Genomic DNA, 15,215 nt, shown 5'->3' with positions numbered 1-15,215 from the left:
GGACTGTATAGTCCATGGAATTCTCTAGGCCAGAATACTGGAGTGGGTAGCCTTTCCCTTCTCTAGGGGATCTTCCCAACCAAGGGATCGAACCCAGGTCTCCCGCACTACAGGCAGATTCTTCACCAGCTGAGCCACAAGGGAAGCCCAAGCTACCACAGTGCTTTAACACCCAGAATCTAAGCTTATTCAGAAAGTCTGCTAGGCAGTTAGGGTTTTACAACTCTAAACTTTGTAGGCAGAAAAATGGGTAATTGAATTCGTTTTTCTTTTCACATGAGTCTAGACCCAGATTACTGCTTCTGCACAGGGTATGAGGAATTGAATTTTCTACTTTCAAACCAAAACAACTATACCTTCTGAATCTTTGGAGTTATTAACCTCTTCCATGCAAAGATTTTTAAAATAAAAAATAAAATATTTTATTCCTTACTTTGTGATCTTGGAGATAATTTCTCTGGCTACTTAAAACATATATTCATAATTTATTAATCATATATTTATTTAGTGAATAAGTATTAAGCATTTACTATGTACCTAGTATTGGTTACATGGCCAATGCACATGTGCACACATACACACAGAGCTGTGTATCTTTTTCCAAAATCCACTCTAAATTTAAGAAGGATAGGTCTTAATATGTGTGTGTGTGGTGTGCTCCTTCACTCAGTCATGTCTGACTCTTTGTGACCCCAAGGACTGTAGCCTGCCAGGTTCCTCTGTCCATGGAATACTCCAGGCAAGAATACTGGAGTGGATTGTCATTTCCTACTCCAGCGGTTCTTCCCAATGCAGGGACTGAACCCACATCTCTTGGGTCTCCTGCACTGGCAGGTGGATTCTTCACTTTCCCACTGTGCCACCTGGGAAACCCAGATCTTAATATAGGGCCAAGCAGATAGAAGATGTTTGGGAAATACGTGTCAAATATTTTCAGATGTGACCTAAAGAGAGGAAAAATATTGTAAAATGGTATCTTAAAACTTTAGAGAGATGCCATAAAAATCCTGTCATAAAACTCACTTATGATTATATTCTATATGAATAAAAATGCAGCTCAATAATACTTTGAATATATGCCCCTGGAGGTGGGGAAGGAGGATACAAAAAAGTTGTAATGAAGCTTCCTGTTCTCAATGAGTTTATAGTACTATTTGATGCATATAATAATTTTTTAAGAATATAAAATATAATGCTAAATAATCAGTACAACTTCTGAGCACTGTGAATACTGTTCTAAGCATTTTACATGTGCAATTCATTTAACCGTCACCTAGCTCTTAATAAGGGCTAATAATTTTATATACAAGGAAACTGAGGGCTGTGTCTTAAAGGGCGTACTCAGGATTTTGACTGAAGAAGGAGACCCCAAGCAAAATCCCGCAGGTTGTGAGTTGTATGTGGCCCAGAAGAAAACTGGCTTGGTTCAGGGGTAGGAGCCCCAGGGTGACACAGCCAGTCGGTTGGTTGTGAGGGCATGATATGAAGGCTTTTACCTACAGTGTACAATTCAAATCTATCTTGGGGATCAAGGATACTTCAAAGGAGTGATGTGATTAGGATTGGACCTGAGTAAAATTAATCAAACAGATGGATTAGAGTAGATGGAAAATGAAGGCAGAGATATCGGTGGGGACACCATGTGGAAATGGCTTAGCCAAGCAGAGGGCAAAGGCAAAGGTGATGGAGAAGAGCTGTGGATTCAACAGACACTATTAAAGCAGACTGCACATGGCTTCACCGTTGATGACAAACGGAATAAAGGAAAGGAAGACTTAAATATTCCCAGACTTTCAAATCTAGCTAAATAAGATTGTATCAGTTATTAAGAACCAGTAGGTAAAACCTTACCACGTGAACCTTCAGGAAGTTACTGTACAAATTCACAAAGTACCTATTAGTATGCATATTAGAAAATAATTCATGACAGCAAAAATCTGAAATTTTAACTCACAATAAATAACATTAAACAATATATGTAAAAAACAATCTTACCCCTTTGCTGTATTCGCTATCTGAATCACTGCTAAGTTCCTCAGTGTTCATAATTTCCAAATCAGATTCCCCAGGTGCAATTGGTACTGTCACTGTGAGGCTGGGATTATGAATAAATGACTGACCATCACTTTCTTCCATTAAGTATTTGTCCATGCTGTTTCCAAAACCACTGGTTTTATCTTTTTCTTTCTGGAATTTGTGATCCTTGCTCATTTCAGCAAGTGTGCGGTTAGAGATGTAGTTTTCCTTTTTACAATTTAGATCTTCTGTTTGTCTAATCTCTTTGGAAATCTTTGGCTTTTTGGAAAATGCTTTTAGAACAAACTCCCGTAAGGTTTGTTTCACGTAATTTATTCCCTTCTTAATTCTGGCCACTGCAATCTGGAGGTTGTTTGCATCAGTGTCTTCTTCAATGGCTGTAAGATTGTCTGAACTAAATGAGCTCAGTAATAAAGCAAGAAATAGGTTGAGGACCTATGTCAGGAGGAGAATAGGGTTGGAGAAACAGGGAGATGGGAAATAAAAAAGAACATAAATACAGTTTTCTGAAATATAGGCCAAAATCCAAACCAGCAATGAAGAGCTCTATACATCTTCATCCATAGATAAGAACACAGGATGGGGCAGCAGAGGAGAAGCTAGAGTTCTCATCAATCTCCCATGTGTGAGCCTCTGTGCACGCTGGAGCAGAGGTCAGCCCGACCCTTAAAGGGCCAGCATGAGGAGCAAAGAGAATGCTCCCTCACCATTACTGTGATGTCATTCCTAAACTCATTTCTATAGCAGAAAACCTGTGTCCAAATTCCCTTTTATGCACCTAAAATGCCCTCTTGACATTTGCCTTTACTTAATATTTGTTACCTGTGAGAAACAAGTAGAACAAGAAAATTGTGACTAGTGTCTGTTGTGCTGAAGGTAACTTAAGCCAAGATCTGCGTTTACTTTTCCCAGAAGATAAACTTCACTTATTGCAATAAGTGGAACATATAATGCTTTCAGAGTTCCTGTAATAAAATATTCTGTCCAAGAATTGTGCCAACTTGCAACTTAATGAGACTTTTAAAGCAAAGAAAAAGATCTGCCCATTGAACCCAATTCAAATGAGATAATGGCATTATGATTGGGTGGCTTTACTGTCAATCATTTTGGCCCTGGAAAATATTATAAAACAGGTCAGGATAACTCCTGTCCTTGAAGCAAAATTTTGTGTGCAAAACCATTTCTGTTTTCCTCCTAGAGGTAAGGGTACAAGTAAACTGAATATTATTTTTTAAAAAATTCTCACAGAGGGCTCAAAATATGTAAATTATATTTTAAAAATATTTTATATAAAAAAAAGATAACTGAAAAACCCTTTCGTGTAAGTCTTTTCATGGCCAGAAACATCTACTTCACATTTAAACAATCAAAATTATACCAAACTGAGGAAAAAGGACTCACCACTAATTTTGGTCACATCTAGAATAATTTCTCAGAAATGTAAGTAGAAAAGCATAAGTAAAAAAATGTCTGTGTTAATATATCAGGCTTAAGAGAAGAATCTGAGATGGAGGGGAGAGAAAATCACAGAAATCAATTTGATGAATCATTAAGAAATTTTGAGACTATTTTCCTGTTGGTCTTCATTGTCAATAAAAAAGTATTTTTTGCTATAAAATATATGTTCGTTGATGTGTGTGTGTTCTAATAAGAATGGTGATGACAAACCAAGGGCTCATTTTCCCTTTAGTTTTCTTAATCATTGCAAATATTAATAGTTTTTTTCCCTTCAAATTTGTAATTAGATTTAGCTTTTCCAGCTTTATTGAGATATAATTATCATATTACATTGTATAAGTTTAAAGTGTACAACATGGTTTGATGAGCATATAGACAGCAAAATGATTACCACCATAGTGTCAAGGAACACCTCCATCATGTCTCATAATTACCACTATTTTTTTGCAGTGAGAACATTTACGTCTACTCTCTTACCAACTATCAAGCTGGCATGGGGGCTACAAGGATAAAAAAAAAAAAAAATCTAGCAACTTGTTTTCAAGTCAATGGGAAGTGAAGGTCCTAATCATATGGCTGTTACCATATACAACCATACTTGATGACTGGCTGACCAACTACATCAAATGAACATGATGGCTTTGAAAACTGAAGTGAGCCACTGAAAACCATTTTATTGCAATTTTCTCCTGCCTCTAAGCTTGAATATTCCCACCAACAGGTAGGTATAAGATAGAAGGAAACAGAAGGCATACAAGCTAAGAAAACAGTAATGGAGAAGCAGATCACTTGTAAAAGAGATGCTATAGAGTAGTGGTGGGCAAACTTTTTCTGTAAAAGGGCCAGGTGGTAAATTATTTAGGCTTTGTAGGACAGAGGATCTCTGTCTATGTAGAGTAAAACAGCTACAGACAACATGAAAATGAATAAGCATATCTGTTTTCAATAAATTTTGCTTATAGAAACTATAATTTGAATTTCATTTAATTTCCCTGTGCCAAAAAAATATTTTTCTTTATATTTTTAAACTACTTTAAAATGTAGAAAACATTTTAGCTTTGCAGGAATCATACAAAAACGGGCAGTGCGCAGGATTTGGCCCTTGGGCCATATAGTTTGCCGATACTTGTTATAGATGCTAGTCTTATATATGACTAACACAGCAGGACTAGGCCTTCCATTTGCCTTGTTCCATTATAAATTCATTTTGTTATTATTAATTTAATCATATTCTGTTTACCAGCATAGCTTCATGTTTGAATCAACATTTAAAAGATATGAAAACCATGGATTAATTCATATGACATTACTATCAAAATGAAAGAAGTAGAAAAATGAAAACTTTCCATTAAAATAAATATTGTGAAAGCTATAAATAAGCATTATCTGGCAGAGAAATTAAGACAATAACTCATTATCTTTTCTGTTCTTCACTGGATTAAAATAGTCAATATTCTATTACAATTAATGGCTTTAGACCTAATTAACCCTATAATTATAAAAATAAATGATCATATCATCATATAATAATTTTCTATGGAGAATTTTAAATGTATGAACAGGCGATTACATACCACCAGGTTTCCAATGACCATGACCATCATGTAAACAATAAGGCACATGGCTTGACCGGCGACCTCCATGCAGTCCCACATGGTCTCTATCCACTCTCCACACAGCACCCGGAACACAATCAGGAAGGAGTGGAAGAAGTCATTCATGTGCCAGCGTGGGAGTGTGCAGTCTTCATTGATCTTGCAAACACATTCTTTGTAGCTCTTACCAAAGAGCTGCATGCCAACCACAGCAAAAATGAAGACAATGATGGCCAACACCAAGGTTAGGTTTCCCAGAGCCCCCACTGAATTGCCAATGATCTTGATCAGCATGTTCAGTGTTGGCCAAGATTTTGCTAACTTGAAAACTCGGAGCTAAGAGTAAACACAAAACTTATTATCAGTTTTTATGAAAAAGTTCTCAATGTTTCCAGTCTTGAACTTTGTTTCAAAATTTAATTCTAAAATATTATCATTATCTAGTTAAAATCAATTATTTTTATTATTAATTTTTAATCTACTGTCAATATTCCTATTATTTTGTTATATTTGCCACTATACAATTACTACACATATTTTGAAGAAACTGTAATTTTAGTTCAGGATAGTTATGGAAATCTCTTATCACAGTATCAGATATTATATCCTTTAGAATTGATCATTTATCCTTAATTCTATTTTCTGATACTTTCACAATTTTTTTTCATGCTGACATAAGGAGAAAGTTCAATATATTAGAGGGAAAAGGATTAAAAAGTCATTTTTTTAAAAATATTTTTGACATCAGACAGCAATTTTGAGGGGATAAACTTTATGAAATCCACAAAGTTATGAACATATTATAATGATTGAAATTCTATAAACCATAAGCTTCTTATTGTGATATAAATTACTGCCCTATCATTATACTAGCATGTAGAACTGAATATGTCTTCAAGATCCCAAAATTAAAACATTCAAATATTGTTGAGCTCTTTAAGTGCATTTGCTACTGAAGGAACTTCATTTTACTAGCTACTGAGATCTAACCTTATATTTTGAATCACATCTCCAAAAGTTAAAAAAAAAAATAGTAATGTGAAACCAAAGAATCACCCCTTTATACATAGAATATAAAGGCAAAGTTGGGTCTATATTTACCAGTCTGAATGATCGTAGAACTGACAATCCTTCCACATCTGATAGAAAAAGTTCCACTAAGCTTAAGGTCACAATAAGACTATCAAAAATATTCCATCCTATTTGGAAATACTCATATGGATCCATGGCAATTAGTTTTAAAACCATTTCAGCTGCAAAGATGCCAGTAAAGACCTACACGAGAAATAAAATATATATCTAGTATTAAAAGGTATGAAAACAACCTAATGATGATAATGACTATTTGTGCAGCATTTACTGTGTTTCAGACAATGTGCTTTATAAAGATACTTTATAAACATATATTATTGTTTCATTTAATCCTATAAACCAACTATCACTATTCCTATAGCTATAAGCATTGAAGAGTTAAGAAGCTCTGACTCTATCAGTTTTCATCACCTTTAGAGAGCATTTTAGAAGAGCACACTAAAATCTCTGATACATAAAACCTTTGAAAATTAAGATAGGCACTCTTTGTAAAACACTTATTAAATAACTTATGTCAACAAGTTATTCTGGAAGATAGTAAAAAGGAAACATATTGATACTGAAACTTTGAGCCAGTCTTTTTTTTGGTCTGACTGCTCTTAGAGTAATAAGGAATAAGTTGACTCACTCCAAAGATGTATCAGTAGAAGAGGAAAAAGTATTTAATCGATACAGTGGCAGCTAAAGTAAGATTTTCTACTTAGTGATGTCTGATTCTTTATGACCTGATGGACTGTAGCCTGCCAGGCTCTTCTGTCCATGGAATTCTCCAGGCAAGAATACTGGGGTGGGTAGCCATTCCCTTTTCCAGGGGATCTTCCCAACCCAGGGGTTGAACTCAGGGCTCCTGCATTGCAGGCAAATTCTTTATCCTCTGAGCCACCAGTGAAGCCCCAAAGATTTCCAAAGCTTTGACACAATAGTACATCACAAAACATCATTAATTTATGACATGGCATCAAAAGGACTCATTTAAAAAGGCAACAGCAGAAGTCTTATAAATCACTTGGGTACAATTTGATTCAAAGAAACAGCAAAGAAGGTTCAAAGGGAAATGGTTAGCTCTATAACTGTGAGTCATTTGTAAAATAATACATCATCAAGAAGACTGGCAGGGAGCACCCACACTTGGGACTGTATAGACAAGAAACATGATGAATCATTTGTGGATTCACAGTGATACAGACAACTCAGTGAGAAGGTACTGGTATTCATGATCTGACCTCTACCAACAATTAGAAACTAGACGGTCCTGCCCTTTTGCAATTAGGAATAGAAAGAAGAATGCTAACTCAGGGCACATGAGTTTAAACATCCTGCCGTGGAATATGTGTAAGAAATTTTGGATAGAAGACCAACTCAGAAACACTCTTTGACTTCAAATAGCAATTGATTTGGGACCATGGCAAAAGCAAAATTATCTTATACAGACATTTTGCAAAGACATCCAGAGTTATTCATGATTGATTAAGAGTTACACCCTGGGACCTTTTGGCTATGAAATAGAACTTCTGCCTGGTTATGCAGATTGCTGGAAACTAGCACTTTCTGTTTGCCATAAGGCATTAATTGAGTGTGATCACCACTGCCCATTTAAGAGGTCACTCTGGCATCAACTTTCCTAACAGAATCCTATATCTTCCTGAAGCTTACAGATCCCTTCTAGGCTGCCGTTATTTCTTCTGTGTCCAGTTTAATCATTTTGACTTCTAAATATTTTTGTTCTTAAGGCTTGTTTCTGCTGATTCATTGAAAGCATGATGATTATAAAAAACAGATAATTAATAAGGAGCTACTGTGTAGCACAGGGAGCTCTGCCTAATACTCTATTACAACCCATATGGGAGAAGATTCTAACAAAGAGTAGATATACGTCATGTGTATAACTGATTCACTTTGCTGTAAAGCAGAAACTAACACAACATTGTAAATCAACTATGCTCCAACAAAAATTTTAAAAAAAAGAAAGCATGATGATTACGATGATGATGGTGATGACTGATGAAAACAGGTTTAAGTACTTACTATATGCCTGGCTAATAAGTAGAAAGTCTTCATTCCTCTCAATAAATATTAAAAAATAAGCATTAATTTTATTTATATATGTAATATAAATAAAGCATTATTGTTATATTAAAAATAAAATATTATTTTATAAAGAAAATACTATTATCACATAAATGAGAAAATGAAAGAGTATAGATATTAAAATTTTTTCCCAAGGTCATATAACAAGTAGGAGGCAAAACCAGGACTCAAACTAAGGACTTTGGGATTCCAAAGGCCTGAATCCTTTGCCTATATGTCAAAACAAAGTGTCTGTAGTTTTTCTGAAAACTTGTAGGGTATGTACTCACAAGTAAGCTGCAAAATAATTATAAAATGGCTTAGAAAGTATCAAGTTTTCAAAGTGTTGCTGCTAACAGACATGCCTGTCAGAAAACACACATATTTACTCCCAAGATGGTGACCAATTACGGAGATAATGCTGTTATTCATAGACCTCAATATGCCTGCAGAATTACTTTAACATAGTGTTTATTACCAGAAACTTCTCTCTGTACAATGATTCACATTATGAATCCTGAACATGCATAACTAACTAGCTAAATATCCATCTGACTTAAGAAAAAAAAAAAACAGGAATGATAATCATGACAACCAAAGAGAGACGTTCTGGGTACATAATACACATTAACAGACTTACCAAATTTCCCACAACGAGCACATTTTTGAATTCCTCAGTCATTGGGTGATGTTCCATAGCCATGAACAATGTGTTTAAAACTATGCAAATGGTAATAGCAAGATCTACAAAAGGATCCATTACAATAAAATAGATAAATTTTTTGAATTTTATCCAATATGGAGAGCAATTCCAGATCAAGAATGTGTGTGCAAATCTGTACCACCAAGGTGGACATTTCTGTCTGGACTCCTCAAGTTCTGGAAGAAAAAACCACAGAGATCATGAAGTTAATCATTAGCATATTATATATTTTATTGCTAACCAGATACACATCAGCAGTACACTTTAACATTGAAACAAGTCTTCTGCTTTATACTTTGTAAGTTTAACAATATCCTTTCTATGAAAGCATAGCATATAAAATAAAAATCTTATATCATGCATTCATTTATTAGATCAATCATAAGAAGGCAGTGAAATTAATGAATAAGAGCATTTATGGGTATCTCTGAGAGAAACAAGCACTTAACATATGATGTTAAAAGAATTGATGTTTTCTTAATTCAGATAATGTATATATTTAAGATAAATGTATATAAACCAATATATATACATACAAACACAAACACACACCCCAATATATACATTCCCCTATGCCCTGAATCCATTACAATAATAACACATTTCTATTCTCTCCAGGAAAAGCTTTTGCCAGCTCACAGGTGAAAATAATCCCAGGACCAAGAGACTAGAAATAATTTATAGAGCTATTCATGCAATAGGTAGCACACACCATTAGCCCATTTAGTTCTCATCATAAATTTAGGAGGTGGGTGAAAACTTTGTCTGGGCCCATCATGGGTGTGTTGGGGGATGAGGTGGTAGCCCATGGATAAGGTGGAACCAGAGGCTTGTTGAGGGGAGAGAAGGTGGGCGCCAATACATTATTAAAATTGCCGCCCTTTGGCTGATCACTACTGTTCACATCATATTCTCTAAACTGCTTTGTCTAGCGCTTTTGCATCACTATCTTGAAAGATGTTGTGTCACATATTACCATTTTACAATTTTATAGAATGTTCTCAGAAGCAGAAACTTACAGAACCTGGAAGTTGGTACTGTTTTCTTGCCTGTTAGAAAAATGATCAATTTCGAGAGACTAGGTAACATTTCTAAGAGTATATATAGTAAAAGAGTCACATAGCCCTGGGCCACCCTCACTGTCTTCATTTAGTACCATAAAGCTATCTTTGAAAGGTCATTATCGTCCAAAGAAAGAAAGAAAGAAAGAAAGAAAGTGAAGTCGCTCAGTTGTGTCCGACTCTTTGTGACCCCATGGACGGTAGCCTATCAGGCTCCTCCGTCCATGGGATTTTCCAGGCAAGAGTGCTGGAGTGGATTGCCATTTCCTTCTCCAGGGGATCTTCCCGACCCAGGAATCGAACCCAGGTCTCCTGCATTGCAGGTAGATGCTTTACCGTCTGAGCCACCAGGGAAGCCCTTATCACCCAAAGCCTGTCTTTAATCACAAAGAACTTTATCCCCTTTTTAAGCACTAAAGACAATTCCATTAGTACCTATTGGTTAGTCTTACCATTGCTCATAACCATTTTACATTCTTTGAATTCTTCCTAAGTACTTGCTGTATCTATTCGAGGCTGACCAGGACTTACCTGAATTTTGCTTAAAAATCTGTATGGTTAAGAGAATGTTATTCCATACCTTCTACAGTGTTTGTTAATATGCTTGCCCTACTCATTGCCCTTTGTCTGAGATTGGGGTCATTCAACATATCCTCAGAAAGGAGGTAAGAACTGTGACGTCTTTTCTTGTGTATTTGATTGGTTGTACCCTGAAAAAAAAAAGATGATTAATTACAGTTTAAGAATGGAATTTCAATAAATTGTAGGTAGAAAATAAAATCTTGCCCACAAAGTTGTAGTGAGTAATTAGAGCCTAGACTGTTGATTTGAGTCATGGCTCTGCCATTTACTGGCTGTGTACCATAGGAGAGTTACTTAACCTGTCTCCATTTCATCACTGGTGAAATGGAAATAATCATAGTACTTGCCTCACAATCTTGTTATGAGGATTAAATGGCTTAACACTAAGGAAATAAAAACTAAAATGAGCTGCTTTCATTGTTATAATCACTATCATTATCTATCTTTCTGGGTCTCCAATTTATTCAGATAGCTTTACTATGTAAGAGTCCTAACATGAAAACAGCTAAATAAGTTTTGCAATGGTGTATGTGTGTGTGTGTAAAGGAAGAACTTCAGTGTTCTCTGATAAACTTCTGTAATTATTCTTTGTTGGGGCAATAACAGGGCAATGGTCATGACTGTTTCTCTTGCCAAAGCAGATCTCATGAACTGCTCTATCAAGATGAATGACTCAGTAGAAAAACAATGATTAAGACTGATGGACACTGTATCAAAATGGAGAATGTAAGCTCCATCTAAAAGAGGCTTCAAAGGATTGCTGCCATGCAGGAATATGAGCTCAATTTTACCAGGTATACCATATTTATGTAAAGATGTCTTATTTCTAAATCTTGGCAGCTAATTCAGAGTTAAAACACTGTGCCAGTTCAGTGCAGGCCAACAATACACACACACATACACATATATACATATAGACTTCAGACAACTTTATGGAGAAGGCAATGGCACCCCACTCCAGTATTCTTGCCTGGAAAATCCCATGGATGGAGGAGCCTGGTAGGCTACAGTTCATGGGGTCGCAATATGTGGTATGTATATATATATGTGTATACACACACACACCATTCTACAAACATATACATAGATATACAGATTTAGAGTTGTAAAGTATAGTTGTTTAGATACAGTTATATATGCTTGTATATTAAAACGTAGACAAACAGGCATAAATAGATGTACGTGTGTTTATATGCATGCATGTCCATATATGTGTGAGGATACACACACACATATTTGCAGGTGGCTTCTTACGGAGATCTGTCTATAACCATGTTTTAGCTGAAATACTCTCTAATTTACTGACTTTCTGGAAGCAGTGATTTCTTTTTTCCCCAAGTCAAACAAATAGCTGTGTTGATAAAGCATTTTTTTCTCCATGTAGACATGTCTCAGGTCTCAAAGTTATATTATTTCTCATGCAATTTTTTCATCTAAACTGTACATTATTTCACGCTATTATGTTTTGCATTTATTTCTATTGAATTATAAAGTATCCACTAATTACTCCAGCTCTGTAGTTTTAGTCTTAGAATTTAGAGTGATAATGATTTTTCTGTGGTAAAACAAAGTATTAAGTGAAACATTTCATTTAAAAATAGGAAATAATCTCTAAATCTGATATACATTATATAATCTTTTATAGGTAATACACATTATTGAAAAGCAAAACACAGCAAAGATATGATTCCATGGAAATTTAACATGCTTGTTTGATAAGAGAAACACCTTGACAGAGGGCTGAAGCTGTATCATGCAAGCACAGAGGTCACATATGACCTAAAAGCATATGCATGCATTCAAACAAAAATGCATGCGTGGCCATGGCTTTGATGGAACTTCATTCTCACTTAAAATACTTCATTGTCTGCAAATATGATTTATGAATAGGTGGCACAAGTTCAGAGCTTGTTAAGTTAGTCAAAGCCTTTCCAATATCAAGCAACACAATGTAACATGGTGAGTGACCTTAACACATAACCAAGAAACTCTAAAACCAGAAAGATCTCACTTTCAGGCTTCATCACACCCTTTTCTCATACCACTCAATGACTCCCGAACTCTTGAAATTGTTGTTTTGGAAAGGTGTTTTATTTTTATCTTATATGTATATGTTTGCATTTACGTATGTATTTTGGATATTATGTTTTTATTCACAGATTTCAGATGAAAGAATTTTGGTATTTCTTTTAATGATAACAGTGTGTTTCATTTATGTGTGGGGGAAAATCACAGTTACTCTAAACTATTCCTAAGAAGTTTACCACATCCTGGAGAGAAAGTGTGGTGGTTAAAACCACAAGCTCAGAAACAGAGGGCCTCTTTATGAATTTCAGGACTACCATTTATTGGCTGAGTGACTTTGCACAAATTGTTTCATTTCCCCGTGACTCAGTTTCCCCAGGTGTATAAAAGGGATAGTAATATATCACCTCCTAGGGCTGCTATAAATACTAACGTGTCTGCTATTATTATTACTATTATTAATTATTAAGAACTCAAATAAGATCCCTTGGAGCAAGGTATATATAAAGTAGTGACTTGAAAAAATAGCATTAGGTGGCAAATAACCCAAATCTTACAGACATGGAACGTATTATCAACTAATAATGTTAGCATTATCAATGCATTTTATGCTGATATATATTGTTTTCTAAGGGGGTGAGTCATAATCAAGTATAATATCAGTAGATAAGTATTATTTTTTCAAAAATGGGATTTTAAATATGTTGGCATTGGATACCTACAACAATAGTATAAGGATTACATTAATCAGTTAAAGGTGTGTTTCTAGCATAAAAAGTATTGCAAGATGCAGAGCCATTCAGAGGACCAGAGAGAAGGCCCCTCCAGCAAAGAGAGTGATGGATGCAAGAATAAGGGCCGAACCATGCCTGAGCTATTTAAAACGTCCTTACGCTGTCATCAGAAGTTGCCTTATCTATTATCACCTCTGGTAGGAGCTGTCCATTGGGTAGCATGAGGGCGGAGGGTCCATCCACCAAGGAGACCACGCCATTGCAGTCGACAGCGCTGTGCATCTTCCCATTCACTGGCAGCACTGGGGGAGACCTACTGGCTTGGCTGATGTTACTGCTGCGCCGCTCCCGAGGTCTGTGGGGCACAAACAGGGAGCCCCTTCTGCTCTCGTTGTCACCAAAGATGCTGTGCTCGTCGTCGGCAAATTCAGTCTCGGATCCAACATCTCTTCCTCGACCTTTGAAGCTGAAAAGACTTGTTCTGCTGCTCCGCCTTGCAGAAAACAAGGAGCCACGAATGCTCAGTGGTGACTGCAGGAAAAATAAAAGGTGATGTGTATCTGCTGAAGCAGACGTGCATTTCCTAGAACTCCTATGAAGACCATGGACCTGAGGGCAGAGGGCTCTGTACTGGATTTAAAAGAAACATATTTAAAAACAAAGAAATTCAGCAAAACAACAAATTCTTTCAAATAAGGAATGAGGAGACTGGAAAAGTTCATCTTTTCAGGACCAAGTGCGTTATCTGCTACTGTATCATTCTCTATACTTCTGGCATCAAGTTATCTCTCCACTCATTCTGTACCATTCATGTTGCTATAAATAAATTATTACTTAAAAAAGAATTTGATACTAATAGCTGTTACCGAGCTGTTCATACATCAACCCCTACATTGCTTAAGTACTGAAACTTTTCTTGAGGCTAAGACCACACTGTACGCATCTTTGCATTCCGTTGCTTGCAACTCTACCCTGCACACTGAGGGCTCAGTTACGGTCTGTTAAGAAAGACATTCTAATTACCAATGGATTTACAAAGTCTTAAAAATATTTTTTGTCGTTGTTGTTTAGTCACTCAGTTATGTTTGACTCTTTTGGGAAACTGTGGACTGTAGCCCGTCAGGCTCCTCTGTCTGTGGGATTTCCCAGGCAAGAACAGTGGAGTGGGTTGTCATTTCCTTCTCCAAGGGATCTTTCCCACCCAGAGATTGAACCCTGTCTCCTGCATTGGCAGGTGGATTCTTTACCGCTGAACCACCAGGGAAGCCCCCATAATAATATTAGAACATGGAGAAGAAGCTGTCCAGTACTAAAGAGGTGAAAACAAGTCACATTTATATGACTTGTGTCCAAGATAAACTATGTGTATAAATCAAACTGCATATTCCTTGGGTGTATCTAATTCAATAAACATTAGTGCTTACTATGTTAAGGACAATGTGATAGGCATTGAGAATAATGGGAAATGCATATAGTAACGTCTTTACCTTAAAACTAGCTTGAACTGCTCCACTCATAGTTTTGTTTTGCTTTTTTTTTAACCGATATTACATTCAAGTTCTATCTCCCCAACTAGATTATGAAATCTTTGAAGGAAGGGATTCTTTCACTTTTGTGTATATCTGGTAGGGTCCTACAGACTTAAGCAGCAGAAGCTAGAAATTTTAATGACATAAATGAAAATGAGAGTAATTCTAAGTGGGTAACTGAAGAGCAGATTGGGAGGAGCAGAGAGAACAGAGGACTCTGTGGATGGATGGCCCCTGAGCTAAGGGGCAACGAATGGGTGGCCCCATGCCAGGAGGAAAACAAGGAAGAAGAGGAAACCATGTGCACCAAGTCAAAAGCCATGAGAACATAG

The 15,215-nt window shown here is 36.1% G+C and overlaps 1 protein-coding gene across 1 annotated transcript in view; it reads right to left on the bottom strand.

Annotated features, from left to right (window-relative positions):
• The window catches only part of SCN9A (sodium channel, voltage-gated, type IX, alpha subunit), a 166,177-nt gene that overhangs the window by 52,186 nt on the left and 98,776 nt on the right, over nt 1–15,215 (bottom strand). The window contains exons 12-17 of the mRNA XM_010858941.1: nt 13,514–13,885; nt 10,594–10,723; nt 8,890–9,128; nt 6,192–6,365; nt 5,070–5,426; nt 1,996–2,472 (exon numbers count right to left, since the gene is read on the bottom strand). Of these exons, the coding sequence (XP_010857243.1) occupies nt 1,996–2,472; nt 5,070–5,426; nt 6,192–6,365; nt 8,890–9,128; nt 10,594–10,723; nt 13,514–13,885 (1,749 nt within the window). The remainder of the gene's footprint in view (nt 1–1,995; nt 2,473–5,069; nt 5,427–6,191; nt 6,366–8,889; nt 9,129–10,593; nt 10,724–13,513; nt 13,886–15,215) is intronic.

Source organism: Bison bison, unplaced genomic scaffold (genome assembly GCF_000754665.1).
Source record: "Bison bison bison isolate TAMUID 2011002044 unplaced genomic scaffold, Bison_UMD1.0 scf7180017864452, whole genome shotgun sequence".
In the NCBI taxonomy this organism is placed as follows: Eukaryota; Metazoa; Chordata; class Mammalia; order Artiodactyla; family Bovidae; genus Bison; species Bison bison.
This window is presented reverse-complemented; position numbering and strand designations above follow the sequence as displayed.